The sequence below is a fragment of the Chaetura pelagica genome, unplaced genomic scaffold (assembly GCF_000747805.2).
Source record: "Chaetura pelagica isolate M959 unplaced genomic scaffold, ChaPel_1.0 scaffold67, whole genome shotgun sequence".
In the NCBI taxonomy this organism is placed as follows: domain Eukaryota; kingdom Metazoa; phylum Chordata; class Aves; order Apodiformes; family Apodidae; genus Chaetura; species Chaetura pelagica.
In genome coordinates this window covers 2828825-2842083 of record NW_009954107.1, presented here as the reverse complement: position 1 = coordinate 2842083, position 13259 = coordinate 2828825, and the positions used below count along the sequence as shown (strand labels likewise).

Below are 13259 nucleotides of genomic sequence, written 5' to 3'. Positions count from 1 at the left end.
AGTTTAAGATAAGAGTAGTTTCATACACTATACAGTTAAGCACTGACACTAACTTGTTTTCTTCACGTGCTTCAAGACATTTGATCACTACAAATGTGCTTAGTTAACTTATACTGTCAAAAACATCCTGAGGGTTTGTGGGAAGGGGAAAAAAGTGCATCTCAGATAAAAGGGTGTTTTCTACTTTCTAACTACAATAACGAGCTGTTAAGAGTTAGCAACAGCAGTTAGACTCCCACTCTTTCTAGACACCATTTTCTGCTCCTAAAACCCTCTACTTCTTCAGGCTCTGGAGGAACACACAACTTTTGCAGGGAACTTCTTGGTCTATAACTGCAATAATTATAGTATAAAACCTGACTGTCTCTGAAAATTTAAAAGGCTACTGAGATTCTCTTTCAGGCAAGATTTCCGCACACTGGGTAACAATATTTTCTTATTGGAGAAGAACAAATTCTTTCCAAATTTTCAGAGCACTGGTCTTTCAAGAAAGAGACCACAAGTTGATTTACAAACTCAGGTTTCATGGCACTGGTACCAGAGGTCATTGGTCTGTACAAACCTCCCCCCCCTTTTAAAAGCAGTTTTCAAACAAGGTCTATAAATCCACATGACTTAAGTGTTGCTGTTAGTATAAAAAAGGCTTGCAATTCTCTAAATGAAAAAAATTTTAGAAGACAAGCAATAGTTTCACCTATTCTACATTAATAGCTCAAGTTAACTTTCAATCTGCATGCCAGTGAAGTCCACTCATGCCCATTTAAGGTAGGGGAACATACTGTAAATTCAGAGTACTCAGTTCCACAAAAAAGCATTGGCTTCCAAATACTGAGGTGTCTCTCCTTAATGCCAAAAATTATTTTTTGGGTTTGTGGGGGCAGGGAGTTAGGGAACTACAGCAAATCAGTGACATTCACATTCAAAGCTACTTAAAACAAATCAACAAAAGGACAACTGCACAGCAGTTCAATTCACTGCAATTTAATGGAGACTGAAAGTGAAAGACATTAGGAGACAGTGCATGCATTTTGAGAGTCACAACACTGAATGTTTAACAACTTGCTTCAGACAGCTGCTCTCAGTAAAAGTCCACCACCACTTCATCACTACTAAATACGGAGGGGCAGGATTGTCCACATCCCTTCCCCTCTTTACCTGTCTGCAGGCTAGGCAACAGGAACAAGATTTACTGCAGGAAAGCTGACCTACAGCTCCAAAAAAAAAAAAATTTTTAAAAAATCACTTTTTTTTAAAGCTTGCTGATACAAGACTTGTGAAGGTTTTTCTTCTCTTCCAACACCATTAATATTTCTAAACACTGCAGCTTACACACAACTATGTCTTAATAAAATAACAGTAAATACAACCATGTCCTCCCCAAACTCACTGGCAATAGTGACACAGAACATCATTCTGTCACCTTTCCTACGTCACTAAAGTTGAATTATACTTTTTTTTTTGTAAATGTGTTGCCACCACTAAGACACCAGATGCTGTCTTTGCTTCATAGGGATTGAGAAAGTAAGGGTTTATTTTTGTGTGTGTTTTCCCCTCACCCCTCCTTTAAGACTCCTGAAGTTTATGAACATCATTTGTAGTTCCGGCCTCTGTGGAGAAAAACTGTTTCTTGTCTTCTAAGATTCTGCTGTTTGCCCAGATGATTACACCAATAACAACTCTAAATGAACACAGGTGAATACACTCTTTGTACTAACTAGGTGGTCTTAATTTTCAACATTAACTTGATTAACAGAAGGATTTACACACTTAATTCCCATAGAATTAGGCTACTACTTAAAAGGGACATGCTCTTACTAGTTTATCAGAGTATAAACCCCATGCAGATCACTAGTTGAGCACAGCGAAGTGGCAAGCCATTCCTTAGTTAGGATTTGGTTGTACAACAGTCAGCATTCTCCTTTTCCTGCAGGTTCTTATAAAGAAAGCCTAGAGAATCAAGTTACTTTCCATAAAGCAGCAAGTCATTAATTGCCTCAGATGAGCGATGCACCTCATTCCAGCAGCACTTCGGACTCTCACAGTTCTTAGGCAAAGCTGTTAATCTCTGTAGTATCTTTCTTTCACTTGCTCTTTTCCCCTTCACATACTTAGTTCCAGTTTCCATTCTCCAGTCCAATAAAGTATCCAAATTTTATGCCTTACAGAGTAAGCCAATTAGTAACCCCACTGGCCTGACATGAGAGATTAGCTTCTACTACCGTATTTTCTTTCTAGAAGTCACACGTTGTCCCTGAACATGTGCTGTTGTTTAATCTTTCCTTATGGGGCCATCTGAAACATTCTTCATTCCATTCCTCTTCCCAAGACACTTCCACAACATCGTCGTCACAATTACCTTTGCCAAGACAACTGCAGTCTTTTAGTGGACTGCACAATGAGGAAATAAGAGTGTATGAAACTCATCAATTCTCACAGCGCAACATCAATTCCAAACACGGGTTTATCATCTATCAATAAAGACTGGGCACTATAAATACAGTATGAACAAACTATTTTTAAATAGCAAGTGGTTATAAAACTCAGTGTGTGCTGCCTGCCTCTATCAATAGCCTTTAATATTAGACATATTTATGTTTGAGACAACAAGGCTGTTTCATGAGTATTATATATGCAAAACCAGAAAATAAAAATACAGAATATTTTTAGCAGAAAATAGTTTCTCCAAAGCCAATTTTTTTTTGAGTCATGAACTTACCTTCAGATTTTTGCAACTCTTCATGAGATATTTTACATCATAGATAACAGGAAAGAACAATCGCAGTATTTCAAAGAAGTCCAGCTCTTCTTCAGGCAAATTAGAGTTTGTCAGGATTTTTATTAGATAGCCAAAATCGTAGCCACTGCAAATTAATAACAAAAACAATATAAGCAAAGAGAGGCATCTTTCTCACTTCCAACATCAAGACTTAATTACATATTAACACAACAATTTGCTTAATTTCAATGCAATTAAGACTGACTCTTACCAAAAAAGCCTCAGTATAAATGGCCCCACTGCAGCTTTCAGGGAAGCATTTTAATTTAATCTCAATGAGACCAAGTGAAGGAAAGAGGAAAAAAAAATATTTAAAAAAATATATCTGCTTAGAGTTGCTTCTCCAAATACTGAAACAAGGTAGCTGTTCTGGGACCTCACCCAATAGCAAGAATTTACAATGGAAAGACTCCTAGCTGGTTCCTTTCACAGAGAATGAAATTTCTCACTAGAAACTGAGATAGAGACATTTCTACATTCCAAAGGATTCAAGAGTTTCCAGACTCAACACAGATTTATGCCTGAAAGACATTTTCACCCTCAACATTGAAGAGCAGATTGTCTTTCTTCTATCCTGATTAAATCAGTACACAGACAACTGAAAAACATATTTTTTAAAACACACAATTGTCAGAGTTGGAAGGGTCCTCTAGAGATCACCTAGTCAAACTCTCCCACTAAAGCAGGATTGCCCAGAGCACATTACTCAGGACTGCATCCAGACGGGTCTTGAATATCTCCAGAAAAGGGGACGCCACAACCTACAACTTCTTTTGTAGGCTACTATTCCTTTTGGAATCAAGGAGAGAATGCATTGGAAAACTTTTTTGTATGTACATGTAAGTCAGCAGGAGGCAGGAAGATAACTGAGCAATACAAGCTTGGCAGAAGAAACTGAGGCACTATTTTACAGTGTGCCTGCAGTGGAGAGAAGAGTTTGGGAAGACTTCCTCCTCAGTAGCTTGACTGAAGAAAGCGGACATAGGAAGGAGGCATGGAAGTAAAAGGGGAAATAATGTACTTTCACACAGGGTGTTGAAATGAAGCAGGGTTCAAAGCATAGGAAAGACAGATGTCCAGTAGTAAGTAGGACTGAACAGCACAACAAAAAGCAGTGATGACTAGTTATCTTCTTCTCTAGGAAGGCAGAGATTGCAAGCCAGATTATTCACAATCTCATCTTGAATCTGATCCATTCTGATCCCTTGTACTCGTAGGATTGTTCACGCACGTATACACTGAACTAGATGGGGGACTGATCTGTTATCTTTCAGTTTTGCATCAAATCAATTCCTACACTATATTGATATGCGATTTTTAAAGTGTCTGTACTAACAAAGAAGATTAAAATGCATCAGAGCTGGCTCTACTGAAGGTTGCATTGTTTTGCTGCTTAAGGAGCATTACCATATAGCTCAGAGAAAATTCAAGTGAATGGGTGGCAACCACAAACTCCAAATTCCCAGTTTAAGACTGTGTTTGTTCTTGGTTACATGAGGATCATACTCAAAACCAGTAATTTTGGAACTTGGTAAATCCTGAATGAGATCTTTAACTGTGAGATGAACAATACAGAAGACAAATCCATTAAGGGACTGTACTACTGATCCTGTATATACTCAGCACTCAAAGACTGATGACTTCTGATGCAGGCTCAAGGCTTGAGCTTGCTCACTCGACGCAAAGAGGATAGTTTTTCATACCTTTTTTTATATGATAGGATTATCTAAGTCATCTTTATCTTATGACTTTCTAGACAGCGGGTAGAAAAATCTTGAACATACTGGGAATGAAGGATTGTCTGCTAAAAGTCCATTAATGCAGGATATACAAAACATATGGGCTACTGCAGCTCTCCCATGGGGGTTTTCCAGGGTTGGGAATAGGAATTTCATGTTGAATGAATCCTGCACTGCATCTGGTGCTTTGAAGCTGTGCTGGCAGCACTCCAAACTCCACAGTAGCAGCCACTAGCCAGAGAGCAAAGGAGTCAAAGATGAAGAACGTTAGCAGTCGTAAAAACCTGTAGTATACTTGGCAAAACAGTAGCTTGGAAGCTTAATTTTATTAGATCACCTATGAGGGGAGAAAAATAAACTGTGGGGAAGCCTGTAGTAGCATAAAACCCTCAGTAGAAAAAGAAAATTAAAAAGCCACATTAGCAAAAAAGACTGTTCGGGATTAAGAAGATTTAGTCCCCTGGAGATTAGAGATTTTACTAATTCACTGAATTCCTGACATCTGTCATCTCTGTGGCTCAAATGTAACATTTGTATTAAAACTTCTAAAATTACGAAAATATTTGTATTCCTCTTCTTCCAAAAAAGAAAAGATGGTTTTACTCCTCTTTTCTCAAAGAAAAAGTATGTGAATGACTGAATTAATAGAAAACAGATGCTCTCAAACACTTCCAATATCTATTAAGAAGGATGTACTGCAATAAAAGAGAAGTCAAAAGTCATTTACTATTTGCATTGAAAAGGAAGCAGGCAATCATAAGTCTGCAATATTGATTAAGAATTACATTATTTTTTTCCACTGGAGATCGTAGCAGATTCTTTCATTCTAAGATTCTCATGCAGAAAAGAGCAACAGTAGACTTTACAGGTATGATGACTCTTCCACTGCATGACAGCATTCAGTCAGATATAGCTCTTTTTGGATCCTAAGCATGGGTTAGTTTCACCCAGCTCTACCAAATCATGTCTTAAATTCCTTCAGTTCCAGCTGCTTATTTAGTCCCACTGTGCCCATAACAATAATCACAAGCCACACTCCACTAATCACAAACCAGTATCAATGCATTTACATTATCTTTTTTGTACACTTTTCAGGGGTAATATGCTCCAGTCATCCAAGTGTAGAGAGACCTGTTACTCTCACAACTAAGATGCATCTAGTTAAAAAATTTGAGTGACCACTGCTGAACGCTAACACAAGAAAGTCCACAGTGACCAATTAACCAATTACTGCTCATTAAAGACATTTTCTTCTAATCCTCTAACAGGCAATTAGGGGTTGGTTTATACCCTGAAGCACATGGATTTCCTTTCTTTAAAAAGCTTTCACCATTTCCAGTATAATCACCTAAAGTTACTTAGTGCAGCTAGCCACAATCCCTGGAGCTATACAGCAATGTAAGCACTCTTATAACCACTTTATTATTTTTATTTCTTTCATGAAACACTGACAACCATAGGCAACAAGACCACAAAAAAAGTTCAAGCATGTCTGTGTTTCTTTCCCTTGTTATCCAGAAAGAGCTCAGACAGCCATTTAACAATGGATTCTACTGAAGTACCAACTGTCTCTGAAATAAATCAAAACCTAACAGAGCCAATATAGCTTTACCTCATTTTGTAACTGGTATCAGAAATGATCCAGCAGATTAAAGTTTACTGAAATTAGTTAGACACAGATGATTATTGGAATACAATAGCTTGGAACTTCCCAGGTTCCCAAAAACATCTGAGTTAAGAGGCATGTTTGCACAGATCCTCCAAAAGGTAGATTCACCTGCACACAGGTGAACACTCAGCTTCTGCAGATCAGTCAAACATTGACAAACAGGTTTTGAGCTGTTCTGTTTTGTAACTGCCAAGCACTCATAGCTCTCTCAACTGCCACAAGAACCAGAAATTCAAGGCTTCCCGCTCCTCTCGAGTCAAATACATTTTATCACATAACAGATTTGAAGGAGCTGCTTATGAAACTGCAGTATACAGCAACCAGTGACAGTGCAGATATTTCTTCGCTCATGCCTGACAGAACTGCAGATCCACACAGATTTGCCAACAGGTCAGGATGCCAAGGCAACTACATCAAATGTAGAGATAAAAAGCACAAAAAGAAAACTGAGAAGCTAAGAGCTTAGAAATAAACTATGTAAGAATTCCAGGAAATCAAAGAGTGCGAAATGAAACAAAATCAAAACATAACCTGCCCATTTCCTAAAAGACTCATCAATTTTGAAGGTTAGCAGTAACTAAAGCATTTTAAGGGATCAGAAGCAATAGTACAGTAAGCAAGCAAAGAACTACTGCATAGAGAGCATACATGAATCAAATTTTCAACAGAGCTGTCCCCCTGTTTAAATTTCCACTGATAAACACAATCATAATCAACCTAAGACGTGTCTATAAGCTGCTGTTTACTGTTCTTTGTGGCACATTTTATGTGATCCATGCTCATTTATAGCTTTGTGCAGTCTTGGCTTCCTCAGAACTTAACCTAACACTCCAGGGTTTTGTTCTTGAGGTAACATCAACATGCTTTGTCAAGCACAAAAACTTTTGAACAGTCTTAGAATTCAGGATTCTAATGAGAATTCAGAATTGTATATAATCGGTGTTTGACAGACATTTGCTGGACCAGCTGTCAAGCGGATTTCTAAGACCTTTTCAGTAAAGATCACAACAAACTCATTTTGGCACAGATGAAACTGGATTTTAATAAAATCATTCCCAAAACCCCTCATGAGCTGCACTAGTGAGAATGGCATTACTGCACATAGTTTGGACTACATTTTGACCAGCATACTAGTCAGGAATCACGTACAATCAACATAATTATGCTTTAAAAAAGAATCAAGTGTAGAAATGGCTCAGGTATTGTTTTACTAGGATAGCCTATGCTGGGCCCTTAAAGTTAATATATAATATTGGAAAAACACCATTTTGTAGCTGTAGCTGCTTCTTTCTACATGGCAGTGTTGGCTGATGTACAAGCAACATGCTCAATATGCCTCCCCTTCTCCTGAACCATCCAAATTATTTTATTGTAGTGAAATGTAAATCATATATTAATGTGTTTAAGAAACTGAAAGTAACCTCATGCACTAATTCAGCATTTGTAGTTATTTTGTCACAGTTCACGGCCATCTTATTCCCATATTTTTCCTCAAGGTGCTAAGATTATTTAAGAGTTATTTTGGAGTTACATTGTGAACCAAGACAACTGCAAGTAAAAGATGTAGGCAAGTTAGGTGACAAGCATACTCAAAAAGGATCCTCCTTTTTTGGTTAATTGCCTTATTTACCTCCTCCTTTTGGAAAGTTAGTTTAATGCTTTCTACAAAGCAAGTCAAAATGAGTAATTCTCCAACAGGCTCTTATATGCACCTTTGTACTACCGTTTTACACTCCTTGCTGAAGCAATCATTTTTCAGATGGTTAATCAGGTAAATACTTCTAATTCCATGTAACTTTCTCTCCTCCAGCCTCCCCTCCAAGATTCAATATTTAAGGATGAAGAATTTTTTTTTCCTGGTTTTGTCATCTACATATAACCACCCACCTACATAGCATTAGTGATAAACGAGATTAAGCCTGTAAGGAAACTACTAATCTCAGCTAAAATATTTGCTTTACCTTTGTTGACTTGCTTAGCAGCTAGCAGTTGATATGTCAACTTGAGAGCATTACATAGCAATAAGCCTTTAAAGTCATTGTTGCTTGCAAGAAGAGCAAATTATCTCTACAACACAGGTAACTGACTATACAACGCTTAGTGCGCGTTAGATCTTATAAACACCAAAGGATCTTTTTTATCTTGACAGATTCCTAAAGATTCAGCATTCACCTACCTATTTCTACTTGGAAGAGGAGTTCCTGTGATGGAATAAGTGGTGAATTATATTCATTACTGCAACTAGAATTAAGGCGTATCAGGGCTGTCCTGTCAAGCTGAGTAATTTCAGCCCTCTAGATTGTTGGGAGATACAAAACAAATTTAGAAGTGCTTTTTGAAACTCTTCACTGATAATTCTGTGGTCTCTCCCATGAGACAAACAATATTTGCTCAAGAATTGCTTAGAAATCATTTGCTTTTATCATTGTGACTATTAACACTTGCATGTATGATATTAAAAGATACAATGCCACCTGCTGGCTTAGGAGTTTCCAATTTTTCTGGTTACAGTGCAAGTACAAGAAACAAAACACCAGTCCCACCTTTTACACTCTTCTAATACAGAATAGTGCTACAGGTATTACAGCAAAAATACTTTTCTAAGTTTCACCAACCAAGACAGGTGCAACACACACAGATGCGTACCACTTAACATGAGATGTGAAATACAAGCTCTAGAATTCAATACTCAATATTGAAAACTCAAAACACTTAACACACAGAAGTTACCTATGAAAGGAAAGCCATTTGACGCCTTCACACAGTACAACTCCTGATGTCATAAGCAGTTCTGCAAAGTACTGTGTCTCAATTCCTTCTTCCTCATGCTTTTTAAACTGGATACCAGATGTCGTCAACAGTTCAATAGAGTCCTGGGCATACATATCTTCTCTAAAAACAGAGAGGGATTAGGTTTATTTTAAAATAATGTACAAACCTCAGTGATTACAAAGCTCTTTTTTCTATGCATTCCACAGACTTCACTAGCTTAAGAGCAGGAGCAACTTGACTTTGTTCCACATTAATTACAAAAGCAATCATTTTTCATGGGTTTTGTTGGTTTTTTTTAACCTTCACTAGCATTTAATCATTCCCAGCAACTCCATTCTCACCTCCTCCATAAAAACTAGTTTCTACTCTTCTGGTTACCTAAAACTCCCCTTTTGCAAATCTACAGAGGAAAGTGAATGTATGAATACAGATACTTTACCAGGATTCATTATTTGAACTGTAACAAATTAAATATAACAGTTGAAGCACTAATATGTCACACTGTAGAACTCTGAACACTACACTCTAGATCCCACTGCTCTATTAGTTCTGTGGATATTTCACACATTTATTGTGATTTAAACTTATGTAAATATTTAGACACATGCTGATCAAAACTTCCTTCTCACTACAGCTGGATATTAAGTACTTGCTCTATCTAGTCAATCCTTAAAATTCAAGTAGCCCAATGTTTTCTTTCTAAACAAAAAATTGCAACTATAATAGCCATATTTTGGACCCCAAATTTAGCAGGATGAAAAAATTTCTCTAAGCCTTGTTTGATCCCCTCTTATCCCTGTATTTATTCCCTTTACCACTAACATTTTTTAAAGAATTAAGGACTTTGTGATTATACGCATGTTTTGTTTTTTTCCCCTAATGTTTAATCTACATCATCATAACAAAGATATAGAATGGTTAATTGGGAAAAACAAAGCAAGCATACATGGCTCTACTTAGAAGACTACATTCATATTGCTATTCACAACATACTATTCTATGAAGTCTCTTTAGTATAGTTTTCAATAAAAAATTAAAAAAAAACAAACAACAAACAAGATAACCAGTACCTCAAACCTGACTATCAGATTCAGTCATAGACTTATATTACTTATTCCCAACAGCAAGACAACATTCATCAGAAAACAGATACATTCTCAACATGTGTTGTATCTTTTTTCCTCCCTCCCACACAGTTGCTTATTAGATCTCCAGCTCTAAGGCACGACCTCTCTAACACCTGTCCATCTCCATAACACATTAAAGAAGCCATCCAAAACAAACACAGCCATTTTACAAAAAGAAGGTTTAATTCTGGTTTGTTGCTCTGCACTAATCAGGTGGATAGCCAGAAAAATATTTATGCTCTTTAAAAGATCACTTTAACAAGACCTGGCTGGAACCACACATTAAAAAAATTACCTTCTAGGAACAGCCAACAGCTGTTTTGCTTTAGGAGCAGAACACTTGGCTTAGTGCCATTTCCCAAAAGGAAGTTTAGAAACAGACAAAAGTAAGTAATCTCCCATGAAAAAAAAAGTTTCACACAGCACTTACCTACCTGACCTTTTTGTATAAAATCTCTCCAGTGAACTAATTACAATTTAGTTACTATAGTTACTACCTATACCTTGCCTTACTAACCTGTCTTATCTATTCAGCATCTGCACAAATAGATGGAAAACTATTTTTGTTTTCAGTTGCTTGACATTAAGTAGACCTTTGAAGCTCAGAAGACAAATAAAAGACAACACAGTCTCTTCTTTCCAGATCACAGTTTTAAATTTATCAATTCATTCCTCCTCTTTTTTCCACATTTAGCAGGATTAGTATATTCTCCTATTAACACAACAGGTAACTTCCATCTAGCATTTATATGGCCAGGTAAATTTAGAAATAAAATATCTCAAATCTGCACTTCCTTTTAAGAGATGCTTCAAACAAAATTAAAAGAGCATATCATTCCTTAGACCAACTGATTTGTGACAAGCCACAACACCACTTGTTTAAAAAAGTAGAAAGATCAAGAGAGACAGCAACAGGGCTTTTTGTTTGCAAGAATCCAAATTACTTCAAAAACAGGGGTTTCTATCTGCAGGAAAAATAAGTCTGTTTCTAAACCTCCTTTGTAGCCTTCAGTTTTAACTCATGTGTATTAAACTGTCCAGGACCAGGTTGTAATACAACTGTCAAAGAACCCCAAGCCTTCAACATATTTAAGTTTGAGAAGTGTTTTCAGACTCAACTCAGGCCATATGAAAACCTATCATACCAATTATGTTTACTTCAGGAAAAGATTCAAGATACTAGTAACCTTGTCAACAACCTGCTAAATATATAACTAGAACTCTGCAAAGTGTTTCATGCCACTAGAAGAGTTAAGATTTACGTTTTAAGGTTCATTAATGTTAAAACTATTGTGAAATAAAAGTTCACATTGTAATTTAGCAGACAGTAAAATTCACCTTGCTTTTAAACCAACTCTCAATATAAAACAATCCAGGACAAAAATCTCCACAGTAGTTATGCTGTAGAATCAATAATCCCTTTCAACCAACTATGGAATAAAAATAAAAAGCAGTAGCTTAATAGAGTAAGTTGCTCTGAAAACACAAGAGTAGCTGCTGCATTATTAAAAAGTTGACATTATTTTACCTAGAATATTATCTAGAGCTTGTGACTCTTTTAATAAGAACAGCATTATTTTAAAGAGGACAGTCATACTTCTGGTTTTAGTCAGTTCAGTAACTTTTTTTTTTTTCACGTTGGCATTCTTCATTTCAAAATATGCAAAGAAACAACATGTGACTTCTATGACAACCAGAAAGAGTTAAACTAAGTTAAGGTATAAGCACTCTGAAATTCTGAATATGAAAATGCACAGTTAAATCTTGCACTAAACAGAAATGCTTCTTTTTAAACTTTCTGTTCAAATTGCTCAGCATTTTTGACCAAATTACCAACAGTAAGACAGACTACACAGAAACTACAGAAGAAGTTAAGTGTTTGGCTGACAAAACTTATTCCCATAAAACATGTATTCCAACCACATAGAAAAAAGAATTGCTATACCTTTCACAACCTTCAATCTATTTTCAACAAGTCAGAAACATGCATTCAACAGCACTTACGTTAAATTAAATTTAAAATTAAATTGCCAAGTTGAAGTTCCTGGAGGGTATTCTCCTTGCTCATTCATAAATGTAAGTCCTAGTTGAATTATTTTCAGCAGGTCTACATTGCAACGTAGTAATTGGTACTGATAGTCTGCATTGCTTCGGAATTCTCCAATAGGTCTTGCAACTACTCCTGGAAATTCTGTATCCTGTAAGAACAGAATTAAAACTTCAATACAAGACACTCATAAAAAAATACACTGCTCATTTTGAATAAAACATTTAAGAGTTTCAAAGACCAAGAGTAGCATGAGTAAATTCAGCTTTTGAAAAGGTCATAGATCAGAATCCTAACATTTGTACAGCATTAATTCAACATTCAGAAACCTTTCTTCTTTCAAAGAAAATGAATAAATTCATCGCCTTAATTTAATAGCATCAAACAAAGTCATCACGTTTTCTGTAGTAACTTGCAAGATAAACATCAAGTGCTCACTTACCATAGCCACATAATTATACTTTCGTATAACCTGACGAATTTTCTTCATCTCTTCATCCAAGTTACAAGCCCAAACTTCACAGATTCTTTGGCTATGGTCTACAGTAGCTGCTGGCATAGTGGGGGGCTTTAGAGACCATACATCAAAAGTTACACTTGACTGAGGATCAGTTTCATTAAGAGGACTTTAACATTAATTTTTTTAACCTAAGAGATAAAGAAAGGACAGTAACAAAGGTTGAGTTGTTTGGGTTTTTTCCTTCATTTATCTGAAAAAGCATTTAAGCACCAGGATCAAACTTAAACCTTCATCATTTCATAAAAGCAGCACAACGTGGCCACGTGAATTTCCGCTATGCGAGTTCTGTTTCCTATCCAAAACTAAAACCCTACGGCTTCGCCAGCAGCTTTGTTTCTTGCGCAGAGTTCAGCAAACCGGCAAGGCACACCAGTTCAACAGGTAAGAGAGACCCCCGAGTCCGAACGCGCTGTTCACCCCCAGGTTAGAAGGGCACATCCCTGTGATCCCCATCGCTGCGCGGGAGAGGAAACGAAGCGCGAGGTGACTTATCGAGGCTACGCCGAGCCCGGGGACACCGCAGACGGACCAAGAGCCGCCCAGACCGCGTCCCCCTGCCCAGGAGAGGCTCTCTCAGCTCGCACGGGCCGCGCCAAACCGGGGACCGCC

At 37.1% G+C, this 13259-nt stretch overlaps 1 protein-coding gene across 1 annotated transcript in view; it reads right to left on the bottom strand.

Moving 5' to 3' along the window:
• Nucleotides 1-12780, bottom strand: part of CNOT7 (CCR4-NOT transcription complex, subunit 7) — an 18540-nt gene extending 5760 nt beyond the window's left edge. Inside the window, exons 1-4 of the mRNA XM_010002485.1 lie at nt 12573-12780; nt 12088-12281; nt 8915-9076; nt 2717-2861 (exon numbers count right to left, since the gene is read on the bottom strand). Coding sequence (XP_010000787.1) covers nt 2717-2861; nt 8915-9076; nt 12088-12281; nt 12573-12689 — 618 coding nt within the window. The 5' untranslated portion in view covers nt 12690-12780. The remainder of the gene's footprint in view (nt 1-2716; nt 2862-8914; nt 9077-12087; nt 12282-12572) is intronic.
• Between the last annotated feature and the right edge of the window lie 479 nt (nt 12781-13259).